A 13,604-nucleotide genomic window follows, 5' to 3' on the forward strand; every position below is an offset into this window, starting at 1 on the left:
GTTTCTCTCATTAATAAATCCAAGGGTTCAGAATAGAGCCCAGCATGTAATAGGTGTTCAAGAAAAAGGAAGGAGCTCACTCCCTCCTTTTCCTTCCCCTCTGGTGGGATGTGGTATACCGGTGGGAGCATTCCTTAGACCCAGAGTTGGGAAGAGTGTATCAAGATGGCAGGAATGTAAGATCAAAGGGGATACGGAATCCTCCATTGCGGAGTCCTGCACTGCTTCCGCCCAGCAAAAGAAACACCTATCTCGTCTAAGCCATTATCTTTGTTGCTTTTTAAAAATAACTTATTTTTTGTTTTTCAATTGAAGTATAGCTGATTCATAATATTAGTTTCAGATGTACAACATAGTGATTCAATATTTTTGTAGATTAGCCACCACTATCTCTGAAGCTTGGTTACAGCAGGCAGATAACTGACACCTAACTTACTGGGCTGAACGCCAGTAATTCCAGCTGACACTGTGGACTAGTTCCTTTTATTCCCTGAGCAAGTCTCTTCAGCTCTAAAATGGACCAAACACCCACCTCATGAGGTTCTCAGGAGGAATAAATGGCACCACAGAGGACCCAGCCAGGCCCACCACATACAGTAATTCTCAGAGCTGCTAGACAGAATGTCACTTGGGTGGCAGGCCCCTGAATTCCACCAACGAGACAAGGTGTGTAAGGTGGCTAGGTGGGCGTCTGCATGTGTGTACCCCTGTCTGAGGCTGGGCGGTGTGTCCCTAGCACTGAGGTCTCAGGTACACAGAAGCGGGAGGAACTCGATCCCCAGAGCAGCCTGCAGCTCCCCAGGCCTGTGGAAAGTCCCCCATCCCCTCAGCACCTCTGGAGATAAGGCCAAGAAGCGGGGAAGCTCCCTTTTGGTGAAAAGCAGAGGAAGAGCCTGCAGAAGTCGGGCCACTGTCCGTAAGTGCAGGAAGTAAGTGGAACCCGGGTCACTGTGCTCAGGCCCTACTCGGGAGCATCTCTCCTCCAGTGAGGGAGGCCCCGCCCAGCACCCACTCCCACCATGGCCCAGAGCATGAGGAGGCCGTCCCGCTTTTCCCAGACCAGAGTCAGGAACAACCAAGAGGTGGGAAAGTCAGGGCTAAGGGAAAGGATAAAAGGACCACAGCAGACACGTTTGGGATTTTAAGTTTATCTGAGTGGCCTCCTTCCCAAACTTCCAGGTGGGATTGCAGAGGAGGGAGGCCAGGGCACACACGTGAGTGTCTCGAGGTCACCCAGTCATCTGACCAAGCCAGTCTGTTTCCTCACTGACAAAACGAAGGGGCTGGACCACAGAACACCCCGACGCTGCCCGGTCTGTCCCCAGAGGCCTCAAAGGCGGGTCTGGGAGGAAGGAAAGTCACGGGGATGGTGAGCTCCCAGGGCTTGGAAAATCATCCATCAGCTGCTGGAGGTGAGAGGCCGCCTTGTCCAGTTTTGACAACTCCAACTGGAGGGAAGAAAGCTGGGCGAGGAAAGAAGTGGCTGAGAATGGAGGCAGGGGAACCACCCGACACTGTGTGCCCCTAACCCCATTCCCTCAGGGAGTCCGGCGTCCTGAGTGGCTCCCCCAGCCTCACCCTCTGCTGCCTCTGAGTCTCCGCCTGTCCCTCGGATGGGGGCCGGGCTAGGAGGCCATCAAGCTGCTTCTGCAACTTGTGTCTTCGGGCAGCCAGCCGAGGTAGGTGGGTCTGGGGGTCCACCAGGCCCTGTGGAAGAACAGAGGAAGAAGGCTGAGACCTCTGCCATCCACCCAACACTCCCTCCCGCTCACCCACCACCATTCCAAGACCCCTCCTCACTTTACAGAACCCACCCCTTGCCCTCCTCCCAACATCCTTTCAGCCCCTCCCTGCCCCCTCCAGTCTCCTCTGCTCACCTGCAGCTCCATATACGCCTGACTGGTGTCACTGAGGGCGGCCTGGACCCAGCCTGAGGGGGCTGCTGCACCAGGGGGTAGAAGGCCCACCGCCCCACAGTAGCCCAGGATGCCCAGCGGCTCCAGGAAGGCCTCAAAGAGGCCCTGCTCGCCTGGCTCTGAGCTCTGCAGCAGCACTGGGGAGGAACGGGAGCCGTCAGGTGGAGGGCCCAGGTCTTCCTCCCACACCTCCTAACTCTGGGCCCTGCCCTCCCAGCTCCACCCTCTTCCCCATCAGATCCTCCTGTCTGCAGGGACTCAGGAGCCTGGGGCCCGCCTCACCTCGGGGCCGGGCCTTGGTGAGCTGGTAGGTGGCGCGCAGAGCCCTGAGCACCTGCACGGACTCCTGAACCCGGGAGAAGCGCCTCTCCAGCTCAGGCTGGTGCCAGTGCTCCTGGAGGTGTACATCCAGGGTCGGTAAGTGGGACCCCCCGAGACTCGGTCTCAACTCTCCTGGCTCTGACCTCCACCCACCCACCCCCATCTCCTTAGAGCAATGACCTGCTCTCTCCACCACACACACAATTCACCACCTCAAGGAATGGAACATGGCGAAAACTAGGGCATCATCTAAGAAGGTCTTAGATGATCCATGGACAATGTTTAGACCGAAGATGACAAACAACCAAAAATACATGATAATTTAAAAGGTATTATTCAAAGCTCATAAAACCCAGTAAGCAAAAAAAGAAACTTGGTTAAACTTGAAAATGATTTTTGGGTGAGTTTGTAGCATTTGAAAGCTTAAAACTACACTAAGATTTTTGGGATATCCTATTACCAAGATCTAATCCTCATCACAACCATGATACGTACTATTACTGTCCTCGGTTTAAAGATAGAGGAAATTGACACAAGGTCACACAGCTAGTGTCAGTCTGGTGACAGCATCCTGCTCTCAACCACTTGCTAATACTGCCCCCGACACCTTAGAGTTATTCCAGCCCTGCAGGAACAATCCGTCTTCCTCAAGACTCCACAGCAAAGTACAGACCAGCACTGTCAATGACCCCACAGCAGCAAGCCCTTCTAGAAGACTTCCCTCCGAATCTTTACCAGTAATCCCACTCCAAGACTCCATGGGTGTGACTCACCAAGCTGCGGGCACTTGGGTAGGGGGCAACACAGATGCTGGGGGCAGAGGGACCACCAGGCCTGGGGGGCAGCCTCTGCCAGAGCTCTTCAGCCAGGAAAGGCATCAACGGGGCGAGGAGGCGGAGACCGACGTCTGCGCAGAAGAACAGGACCTGAGGCGGCTCCAGAGGGCGGGGAGAGTGTGATAGCACCGGCTTCACAGCCTCCTACGGAGGAAGCCAATGGTCAGGGGGCAGCCATGGCCACCCCCTTCCTCCACACACTCGCCGCCCTGCCAGTGGGGATGCTGTGGGTAAACGGGAGCACCCAGCATCTCTGAGACCATGAGCTGTCCCCAGACACAGTAGGGAGCATGCGACAAGGGGAAATCCAGGGCAGGGACTCGGGGGTGGGTGAGGAATAAAACTGTCAGGGACGTTTGCATTTAGAATGAAAAGCATTGAGTTTTGTGTTTTTTTTTTTTTAACCACAGAGACAGAAATGTTTTTTTTTAAGTTGAGAAACAGAAATCTAGGACAGGGGTCCTCAGCCAACAGTGTCAGGATCACCTGGGACAAGAAATGAACACGCTCACCACCCTCCCCCAAACCTGCCTGCCTGAGCTGCTCTGGGGGTGGGACCTGACACTCCATGGTAAACAAGCCCTCCTTTGAGAGAATCCCTGGGTCTAAAGACCGGTACTCTTGCTCCCTGTCGGCTCCCAGCCTGCCTAGGGTCCGAAGGCAGCAATTACAGGAACTGAAAACAATCTCCATCTATGATACGAAGAGCTGACTCACTAGAAAAGACCCTGATGCTGGGAAAGATTGAAGACAAAAGGAGAAGTGAAGTGAAAATCGCTCAGTCAAAGGGGGAGGCAAAGGATGAGATGGTTAGATAGCATCACCAACTCAATGGACATGAATTTGATTACACTCTGGGAGATAGTGAAGGACAGGGTAGCCTGGCGTGCTGCAGTCCACGGGATCGCAAAGAGATGGACACAACTTAGCAAGTGAACAACAAGCCTCCCAGCCCTGTGTTGTCAGACTCAGTTTTCTAGAAGTGTCCCCTTCTCCCTGCTCCTCAGGTGACAGGCAGGGAACAGTGCCCAGACCAGTCCCAGAGAAGAGGGGAACTGGGATTTCTCAATCTCATCTCTCTTCCTATCCTGAGGGAGGAATTCAAAACCCAGTTCAGAGCTCTCTGCCAGGGGACAGGGAGCAGGGCTGCAGGGGGCCTGCCCCCGCCTCACTCACCAAGTAGACATCACAGAGGTTGTGCAGCCAGAAGTGGTGCAGGGCGTGGGTGACGAGCGAGAGCTCGCGGGTGAGGAAGCCCCGCTCGCAGTCCTGGGCCGTGCGGGCCAGGCAGCTGAGGATCCAGGTGTCCATGCGGGAGGCGGGGGACAGCTGTGGTAGAGGGGGCTTCAGGTTGGGACAACTCGATTCCCACCCAACTGCCTCCTTTCCTTCCAGACGCCTCCTCCAGGACTCAGATGTCGGACTACCCAGCTCCCAAGCATCTCCTCTTTCTGTCTTACCTCCTCCGCAGGTTGGGGTATGAATTCCTCCCCAAGAGCATTCAGGATAAAGCGCAGGGCATTCCAGATCTTATTGCAGAAGTGTCGGAAGCTCAGGACCTCAGAGACGGACAGGTGCAAGTCACCTCCTGGGAGGGAGTGGAGGTAGGGAGCATGTACTGGTGGCAGCTGCAGGGGAGTCCGCGGCTCTGCCCCACCACACAGAGGCCACTGCCCGCTGCCCTCACCCAGGCTTACCCAGGGCCCCATGGGAGCACAGGGTGAACCTCAGAGCATCTGTCCCACACTCGGGGATCCCATGAGGGAAGTCCTTTCTCTGCAACGAGAAAGAAGAAGGGTGGCAGCTGCCTGTGAGGCTGCAGGGCCAGAAGGCAGGTTGCACAGGGAACTAACTGGCGGCCATGAACTAGAGGCTGGAACAGGTCAGACTCACCTGCGCTGAGGCTGCAATCGCCAGCTCTGCGGGGTCCAAGTTTCCATCCCTCAGATTGTCCTGCAGTACCTGGGGTGGGTGAGTAATTCACTGGCCTCAGTGGAAGCCCCTGCCCCTACCAGGGTCCCTCCTAGTGGCCCTCCCAGTTCCAGCACTCCTGCCAGCCCCTCCCTTCAGCTCCCCTTCCTTTATCTGGAAAAACCCATGCCTCTTGGGGCCCTCCATCCTGACCTGCAGCTCCACCCCACTGATGATGTCCCGTGGGTCCAGCACGTTCCCCAGGGACTTGCTCATCTTCCGGCCCTGCCTGTCCCGGACCATGGAGTGAAGCAGGACCTGGAGGCATGGAGGGGGTCAGAAGTGTGGCCTAAAGAACTTTCCTCTGGAGGGCCCTTGGCTGTCCTTCAGGGATTAGAGGTTAGGCTGGAAAGTGAATCAGGACAAAGGAACTGGGAACCCAGAAAACCCCATACAAGGGGTTAGAATGGAGGACAGGGCTTAGAGGAGACTGGGGAGTCTCAGAGAAGGGCGGGGCACCAAAGGGTCTTTACCTTGCTGAAGGGGAGCTGCCCTGTGAGCTGGGTCCCCAACATGACCATGCGGCCCACCCAGAAGAGCAGGAGGTCACTGCCCGTTTCCAAAAGTGACAGGGGGTAGAAACGAGCCAGGTCCGGGGTCTTGGAGGAAAGAGATAAACAGTGAGAGGCCCAAGCCTGGGGCCTCCAGCTCTTCATAAGACTCTCTGAGGGGCCCTGGGGGTCATTTCCTCATCCCCACCTTCACTCTCTTCCTCTCAACCCACCTCACCTCTCGGGGCCAGCCCAGGGCAGAAAAGGGGAAAAGAGCGGAGGAGAACCACGTGTCCAGGACATCAGGGTCTGGAATACAGAATGGAAACAATTGGAACCTCAGCATCAGGACCTCAGCCCACTGCTGCCCACCTCTCCAGCCCGACCCTCATTCACAGAGACCAGGGCTCTGCCCCATTCCCAGCTTCCCCGACCCCACCTTTCCCACCTCAGTACCTGCTCCCTCCCCAAACCCACCTCAGGTGGAATACCCACCCCTCTCCAGGGTCAGCTCCGCCCCTGGTCTCCCTGTTAATTCTGCAGCTACTTCTCTGGCCTCAGCCTCTGTCCGCCCGACCACCCAGAAGTCCTCCGTTTCACCCTGCAGAAGTAAGGAGTAGGGGGCAGTGAGAGAGAACAGCACGGGACAGGTGTGAGACAGCACTGAGTGTTCATGGTCTCTGGTGGGCTGAGAAAGGCTGGCGCCCTCTGGTGGTGAGATGAAGAAATGCCATCTCAGAAGCTGAGCTCTCACAACAGTAGTGTGGGATCAGAAGCACAGCTGGGACCAGCGCTGGAAGCCCTCTGACTCCTGTGCTGAGGCTCTTCTGGCCAAACCCAGCCCTCCCTTCCACTTTCTCCTACTGACCTTTGCATGTTCCTCTACAACCAGGTAGGCTGGAATCCGATGGCCCCACCACAGCTGCCGGGAGACACACCAGTCCCTGCCAAGAGGATAGGAGTGATTTTTTTTCTTCCTTTTTCCTATGAGTGATTTCTTAGTATGATCAGTGGGCCCCCTTCCCCCTCCCCTGAGAGCTCCCCTTCTTACCCAATGTGGGAAAACCAGTGCTGCCAGTTCTTCTGGTGGAAGGAGGGACTGAGGTCCAGGGCCCCCGACTCCACGGCCTGGAGGGGTAAGGACCTTAATGGTGGTTCCCTACCTGCACCCCCGATCCCCATGAATGGGACCAGTGGTCTCTGAGATGGTTCTGAAACTCAGAAAGAACCTCCCAAGCCTCCTGAGAAGAGTCTGGACTTGAGTGAAGATGCAAGCCAGCCCTTTCTGGGCACCCTGCCTCCATCCCCCCAGCTCTCCCCTCAACAAGCATAGCTAGAGAGGGCCCCAGCCTCCCTGTTTCTTCATTCCCGCCCAGGCCCCAGGCCCTCCCCACACTGCAGTCTCACCTTGGCGGCTCGCTCCCCCATTTCCCGGCAGCGGACAAACCACTGGCTCTTCAGTAGGTACTCTACCACGTCCCCGGAACGGCTGAAAGGGACACAGGACCCGACTGCGCAGGCCCTCAGTGCCGAGGACATAGCAGCCAACAACACAGACACAGAGCTCGTATTCTAGCCTGAGGGGTGCACAGCCCATCCTGCAGTCACTCTTAAGCTTCGCCCATCCCCTTCTGGGGGCGGTCAGAGGAAAGGAGTGAAAACAGGCTTACCTGCAAATGGGCAGCACCATGGGGTGGTTCTGGAGGCCCCGGAACAGGCCCCGCTCCCTCAGTGCTGACAGAATCTTTTCCCGGGCCACAAATCGGTGAAGACCCTGCAGAAAAGTAGCAAAAGTAAAGCTTAAAGGCTACTAGAAAAATAAGAGGGTGGGGGAGGGGAGATGGGGCAGAGGGTGCCCTCAAAGGACGGGGTATCACTGGGCTGGTACCACCTGCAGCCAGTCCTCACAAAGGGCGGTCATGGTCCCATCCTCCGCAATGACACTCCGGGGGCTCAGGCCGTGTCGGGCCCCCAGCTCAGCATCGGCAGGGCTGTGCGCTGGAGTCACCTTCACCGCCCCTAGGGGAGCAGGACTGCCGTTAGCACCGGACCCTGACCCTGGCTTTTGCTTTTCCAGACGTGTCACCATCGCCCACGCTACCCCATCCCTCCCTCTCATCCCCCACTATCCACTGAGACCACCCTTCCCCTACTTTCTGCCTCTTCCTGGTTCTCTCCCCTCCCCTCTCCCCCAGAAGCCCTGACTTCCTGTCTCTGCCCTGCCCCCACTTACCTGTGCCCAGGTGTGGCTGAACAGTGCAGTCTGTGATAAGAGGGAGAAGCTGCCCCGTCAAGGGATGACAGAGTTGTCGCCCATGTAGATGCTAAAGGGAAGGGAGAGGGATCAAGGACAGACACATGTGTCGGGTAGAAGGGTCTGGGCTGGGCATGAGAACCCTGGAAATACGAGGGTGAAAACCAGAAGGTAAAGACCTACAGCAGGGCTCAGTAAACATTTTCTTAAGGGGCCAGAGTGTAAGAATTTTAACCTTTGCAAGCCAGGAGGAAAATTCAGTCTCTACAACTCTGCTCCACTGCCATGGCAGAGTTAGACAACACATGATGGAGCTGCAGATGATACATAGGGAACGAGGGTGCTCATACAGAAACAGGAGATCTGGCCCACGGGCCACAGTCTGCCAGCCCTGAGCTGAAGTGTAACACCAGGAAGAGAAGGGACCTGAGTCAGAGCCACTGGAGAGCTGAGATAAGGGAAATTTCAGGAAAAGGAAAAAGGAGCAGAGAGGAGGAGCTGCGATCCCAAAAGGAAGGGAAGAGAAAGTATGGGGGTGGAAGGCCAGGCCGCAGGGAGCACTGAGTATTACCGTGTAGCGGGAATCATCAGGATGGACCGCCACAGCCACGTCTCCAGGCAGCGTCTCTGGCCTCGTGGTTCCCACCACAACCTCTGCATCTGAAGACAAAACTCAATCACTTAAAGGTGGTCCTCGCCCTCACCTTGTACTCCTGACACAGCTAAAGTCGGGAGAACTGGAAAAGGTGGGAGGCAGGGATGGTCAAGGTAGAGCAGGCCCCCAGGAGTAACTGGAGAAAACAAGGACCAACGTCTATAGGACCCTGGGGTTTCTGCTAAGCTAATGACCAGAGGCCTAAGGGGATGTCTGGGGCTACAGAATTCCTCAACAGCCCGCTTGGGAGACAAGAGTAGAATGTTAATAAATCCAACTAGAATCTTTGCTTGGTGCCCTTATCATAAATGCTGTGCCTTCTTGGACGCAGCACCAGTCCCTCCTGTAAGAAACCTCTGACTATTCCAGCTCATCCATCTTCCCTTCTCCAAACCCCTGGGAATACTTACTGCTCAAACCACACTTCAGAACTAACCCTTTGTCTCTTTTAGGGGTAGCAGCCTGCTGTGGAATTACACTAAGCTCCCTCAGGGCAGTGACTGTGTGCACTTTTCTTACATGGCCCAGGATACCCAGGGTGAGTATCTCCAGGACGCAATACTTCCAAGGTTCCCTATGCCCCTCCATCCAAGTCACATGGAAGACAGGCTGGTGGGTTGCCTCCAAAAGCCCAAGGTGGGCTCAAGAAAACAGGGGAAGCAGAGGTTAAGTGGGTGACCCTTCCAAGGACTACCCTCACCAGGCTCTCCATCCACGGGGAAGGCCACAGAAAAGAGGAGGCCGAAAGACACGGGGGTGGGGCAGCCAGGCAACTGAAGCTCCGTGCGGCCAGGGAGGGGCCGGCTCTCCACCTGGGGGCGTGGAAGAGGCAGGGTCAGAGAGCAGCCTCTCTGCAAGGCTCACAACTGGTTTCCCACCTCCACTCATCCATAGCCCCGGCCTCCCTGCCATCCATCAAAAAGCCACTCAGAGGACCTGGGAGCCACTTCCTTCCCCTCACCTAATCCTTGTGCCGTCACAGTTAAAGAACATATTCACTGGACTTCCCTGGTGGTCCGGGGAAGGGATCACCCTTCCATGGGTTAAGGGTTAAGAACTCGCCTGCCAGTGCAGGGGACATGGGTTTGATTCCTGGTGTGGGAAGATTCCACATGTTGCAGGGCAACTAAGCCCACGCACCACACCTACGAAGCCCTCGCTCTAGAATCTGTGCTCTGCAACAAGAGAAGCCTGGGCACCGCAACTAGAGAGCAGTCCCCACTCGACACAACTAGAGAAAGCCCACAAACAGCAAGGAAGACCCAGCACAGCAAAAAATACAGAAGTAAATATTCACTGAGCACTTAAACCACACGCAGGTATTATGCCAGCCTCCTAGGAGTTCTCGCTGAATTCTCACAACACCCCTGTGATGCAGGTATTTCCATCAGCCCTGAATTTTACAGACCCAGGAGACTGAGGCTGACAGGCTAACAGCCTGTCAGGAGCCACATCGCTGGGAGGTGGCCAGATTCAGATGTGAATCCCGGCAGGCTGGCTCCAGAGTCCGAGCTCTCCCCCGGGCTCAGAGCTCTCACAAACCCGCCTCTCCTCTGCCTCACCTCAATATCCGAGATGGCGGAGCGTAAGGCACACGACCAATTGACCAGCTGCCGGCTCCGGTACAACAACCCAGCCTTGTAGAGCCGCACGAAAGCTTCTGTCACGGCCACTGAGGAGCCCTAGGATGACCTGAGTGTCCACATCCAACAGCCTCCTCTCAGCCCACCCCCTGCCAGGGGCCCAGGCGTCCCCCTGGCCCCCCTAGCATACACAGCAACCCGCCTCCTTGCACAGAACTCTGAACACCTCCCTGACACCCACAGGGACCACAGCACCGAACACTCACGGTATCCATGGTAAAGCACTCTCGGTCCCAGTCCAGGGAGGCCCCCAGCGCTCGGAGCTGCTCACAGATCTCGCCACCTTTCCTGTGCCCAGACAGATTTGGGTCAGCAAACATGTCCCAGACATCAACTATGTCCCGGGCCTAGTGAAGCCCCAGCGGTGCTGGACTCTGGAGTGAGTTCGAGACTGATCTAGCCTCAAGAAGCTAATGGAGACACACAGGCCCAGTATATGGCTTTCTGTGATATTGAAAGAAACATAACATTTCTAGTAAAAGGGGAAGGGGCAGCCGATTTGTGGGAAACACAAAGAAGCTTTACAGAGAAGACAGCATGTGATAACAGACCTGGAAGAAAAAGGGTAATTTCAAGAGGATGCAAAGTGGGAACAGGTGAGGAGAGATGATGAAATCCAAGCAAAGGAAAATGGGATAAATGGAAGAAAAAACATATATATATATACACACACATATATATATATGGGGGAGCGCATGCATGCTTAGTTACTCAGTCACGTCCAACTCTTTGACACCCCGTGGACTGCGGCCTACTGGGCTCCTCTGTCCATGGAAATTTCCAGGCAAGAATATTGGAGTGGGTTGCCTTTTCCTCCTCCAGGGGATATTCCCTAACCAGGGACTGAACATGTGTCTCCTGTGGCTCCTGCATTGGCAGGCAGATTCTTTACCACTGAGCCACCTGGGGAGCCCATATATATGTGTACATATATATATATATATGCACTTACACATAAATATATGCATTTTAACATATACAATACACAACAAATGCACACACACCAAGCTTGGAGACCCCACCAAATGCTAAGGGACTTCAGAGCTTACACTCCCACGGGAAGTTAGAGCTGAATGGGAAAAGCCCTGACTACAAGTTAGGAGAGGGGCTGGGAAGCCCAGATCCAAACCTGCTGTCTCAGCCCCTCCTGCCCTGCCCCCCATACTCACTCCTCCTTCCACTTCCACACCTCCCTAAGGAAGTCTTCCCGGCTCAGCTCATGTCTCCTCACGCCTCGCTCCTTCCACAGCTGTTTCTCCACCACAGCCTACAGTAAGATGAGGGGGCAGAGAATCAGGTCACTTTGGGGGAAGAAATCTCACTCAAGTAAAGGGATGAGTGGCAAAAGACATACTTGGGTTGCAATCCCTGCATGATCTGAGCCAGGGACCCACAGCACCCGATCCCCACGCATCCGGTGCCTGCGAAAGAAAAACCCTCATGGGAATCCATGGCTTTACATGTTCATTTAGCCTCATCCTTTCCCAATTTCTTTCTCCTCCAAGAACTCATGCAGCCCCATTCCCCTCTCACCAGCGCACGAGAGCATCCTGTATGGCCACGGTCAGCGCATGCCCAATGTGCAGGGAGCCTGTGACATTAGGGGGTGGGATACACATGGAAAAGGTCTCCCCTGTGGCCTGGGGCAGCCTGGCCTAGAAGGAAAGAAAAGTCAAATGGCAAGAGAGGACTGGATGTTCCCTGGGGAATAGCACCCTCTGGTGTCTCCAAAGCAGAAAGAACTATAGGAAAAAGTCTGGCAAGTAACAGGGAAGAGGATAACCTTTGAGACACCAGGGGGAGAAGATAAGCTTTCCCTGCTTTTCGGCAGGTATTCTTGCCTGGAAAATCCCATGGACGGTGGAGCCTGGTAGGCTGCAGTCCATGAGGTCGCTAAGAGTCGGACACGACTGAGCTACTTCACTTTCACTTTTCACTTTCATGCATTGGAGAAGGCAATGGCACCCTACTCCAGTACTCTTGCCTGGAGAATCCTAGAGACGGGGCAGCCTGGTGGGCTGCTGTCTATGGGGTCGCACAGAGTCGGACATGACTGAAACGACTTAGAAGCAGCAGCAGCAGCAATGTGGTAGGCTGTGAGCTCCAGACTCGTGCCCACCAATCTTATGGGCCATTCTGTCCTGGGGATCATTTAGCACTCCTCCCTGCCAGGTACTAACCTGATATTCTGGTTTGAAGAAGCCCTCTCGCACCCACCAAGGGTACCAGGCAGCCTCAACGTACTGGGGGCTGTATGCAGGAGGCAGGGGTCGGGAGACATCTAGGAGGCAGAGGAGAGCCCCACTAACTCCTGACTTCTGTTCCCAGGTTGCATTTCAGCAGACCGAATGGGCAACCAAAATGTGAGGGAAAAGGCCTTCAGGTTTCCTAGTTACCTTTCTTTTCTCCATGTTCCGTGGGGATTTCATACAACACTCTCTCCTTAGGGGTCCAGGCCTTACTGGATTCTGCAGGTGACTGCAGAGAGGAGGAACCAGAATGCGGGCTGCAATTTCAGGATACCCCAGGCATCTGGAATCCAGCCAGTCTGTCCTCCAGTGCTCTCCCAAGATTTCTCAGAGAACCAAGGACCAGATGTCGGGACTCCTAACCTTGCTCTTGGGGGCTATCCCAGCCTCCAGCGATGCCTGCTTCTCTCGCAGGCGCTTCTGTTTGGCTTCACGGTTCCTCCGGGAGATGGCTGATCCATTTGGCTCTGACTGGGTGGAAAGGGGACGGGACCTGGGGAGGCCCCGTGAGGGCCTCAAGCCCCAAAGCGGTGGTCGAAAAGAGGTCAGAGGTAAATGAGGCATCGGGAGTGCTTGGCAAGGGGCCAAAGTCTGTTCCAGCTACAGCACATTGGGAGGGTATGGTGGTGAGGGAGGGTCACAACTCCCAAAGTCACACCCTCTTACCCCCGCCTCTTCCCGCCTCCCTCCAGCAATGATTGATAAAGTATCTAGCCCATCCCTCACAACCCTCCCTCTGTGAGGACTAGAGTAGACAGGGTCTTCTAATTAGCAGCGCTCTTCCGGGACAGAGTAAGTCTCAGGCCCTCAACCTATTCAGCTGAGATGTGGGGGTGACCGTAGACACAGAGGAGAGGGAAAGGACTCAGGGATTCTGGCAGATGATGGACATCAGAGCCAGCAAGAGGTCCCACCAGGATCACTACTTGTCCGCCTCCTCAAAGGCCATCTGCACTGCCCCCAGCCCGCGTGCTGATCTGCCTTCCCGCCCGACGCACCGCGCGGGTCCTGATCCTCCAGCACTTCCCACTCCCCGATCGCCGGCCCGCTGCGCGCTCACCCGGTGAGCCCGCCGCTATCCCAGGGCGCCCCGCGGCGTGGAGCGTAGGGGGGCGGCGGCAGGTACTGAGGAACCAGCGAACCCGGCCCGAGCGTGACTCGCTAGCCGCGCGGCGCTGAGGCGGAGCCCCGCCCGGGCGCATGCGCACTAGCTGGCCTCGGCCACACCTCCTCCTTCTCGCGAACCAATGGCTGTCGACGCGGAGATG

General features: G+C 55.8%; 1 protein-coding gene across 5 annotated transcripts; it reads right to left on the reverse strand.

The window, feature by feature from the left end:
• Positions 1–1,128: 1,128 nt before the first annotated feature.
• Positions 1,129–13,518, reverse strand: VARS2 (valyl-tRNA synthetase 2, mitochondrial). Of its 5 annotated transcripts, none has more exons than XM_005223581.5 (30): positions 13,335–13,518; positions 12,700–12,936; positions 12,484–12,565; positions 12,268–12,368; positions 11,621–11,742; positions 11,442–11,508; positions 11,257–11,354; positions 10,294–10,375; positions 10,007–10,126; positions 9,145–9,256; positions 8,361–8,449; positions 7,769–7,859; positions 7,427–7,554; positions 7,206–7,309; positions 6,943–7,024; positions 6,587–6,663; positions 6,404–6,479; positions 6,031–6,136; positions 5,774–5,844; positions 5,518–5,643; positions 5,198–5,302; positions 4,967–5,035; positions 4,771–4,849; positions 4,534–4,661; positions 4,250–4,402; positions 3,011–3,217; positions 2,199–2,310; positions 1,878–2,053; positions 1,579–1,707; positions 1,129–1,463 (listed from the first exon to the last, which is right to left on the reverse strand). In XM_005223581.5, exons 2-30 carry the CDS (start codon positions 12,898–12,900, stop codon positions 1,359–1,361), a joined length of 3,198 nt encoding a protein of 1,065 aa, XP_005223638.2. In that variant the 5' UTR covers positions 12,901–12,936; positions 13,335–13,518; the 3' UTR covers positions 1,129–1,358. The 5 variants fall into 5 exon arrangements, with proteins under 5 accessions (XP_005223638.2, NP_001243473.1, XP_005223639.2 ...); NM_001256544.1 differs by having other exon boundaries at positions 13,397–13,468; XM_005223582.5 differs by lacking the exon at positions 10,007–10,126.
• Between the last annotated feature and the right edge of the window lie 86 nt (positions 13,519–13,604).

Source organism: Bos taurus, chromosome 23 (genome assembly GCF_002263795.3).
Source record: "Bos taurus isolate L1 Dominette 01449 registration number 42190680 breed Hereford chromosome 23, ARS-UCD2.0, whole genome shotgun sequence".
In the NCBI taxonomy this organism is placed as follows: Eukaryota; Metazoa; Chordata; class Mammalia; order Artiodactyla; family Bovidae; genus Bos; species Bos taurus.

Excerpts from the sequence above, each read along its gene's own strand:
- VARS2 (XM_005223581.5), bottom strand. The coding sequence starts at position 12,900 with ATGCCTCATTTACCTCTGACCTCTTTTCGACCACCGCTTTGGGGCTTG. Across the intron at positions 6,480-6,586 it reads CACTGGTTTTCCCACATTGG|GGACTGGTGTGTCTCCCGGC; the intron begins GTAAGAAGGGGA and ends TCCTCTTGGCAG. Across the intron at positions 3,218-4,249 it reads ACCTCTGTGATGTCTACTTG|GAGGCTGTGAAGCCGGTGCT; the intron begins GTGAGTGAGGCG and ends CTTCCTCCGTAG.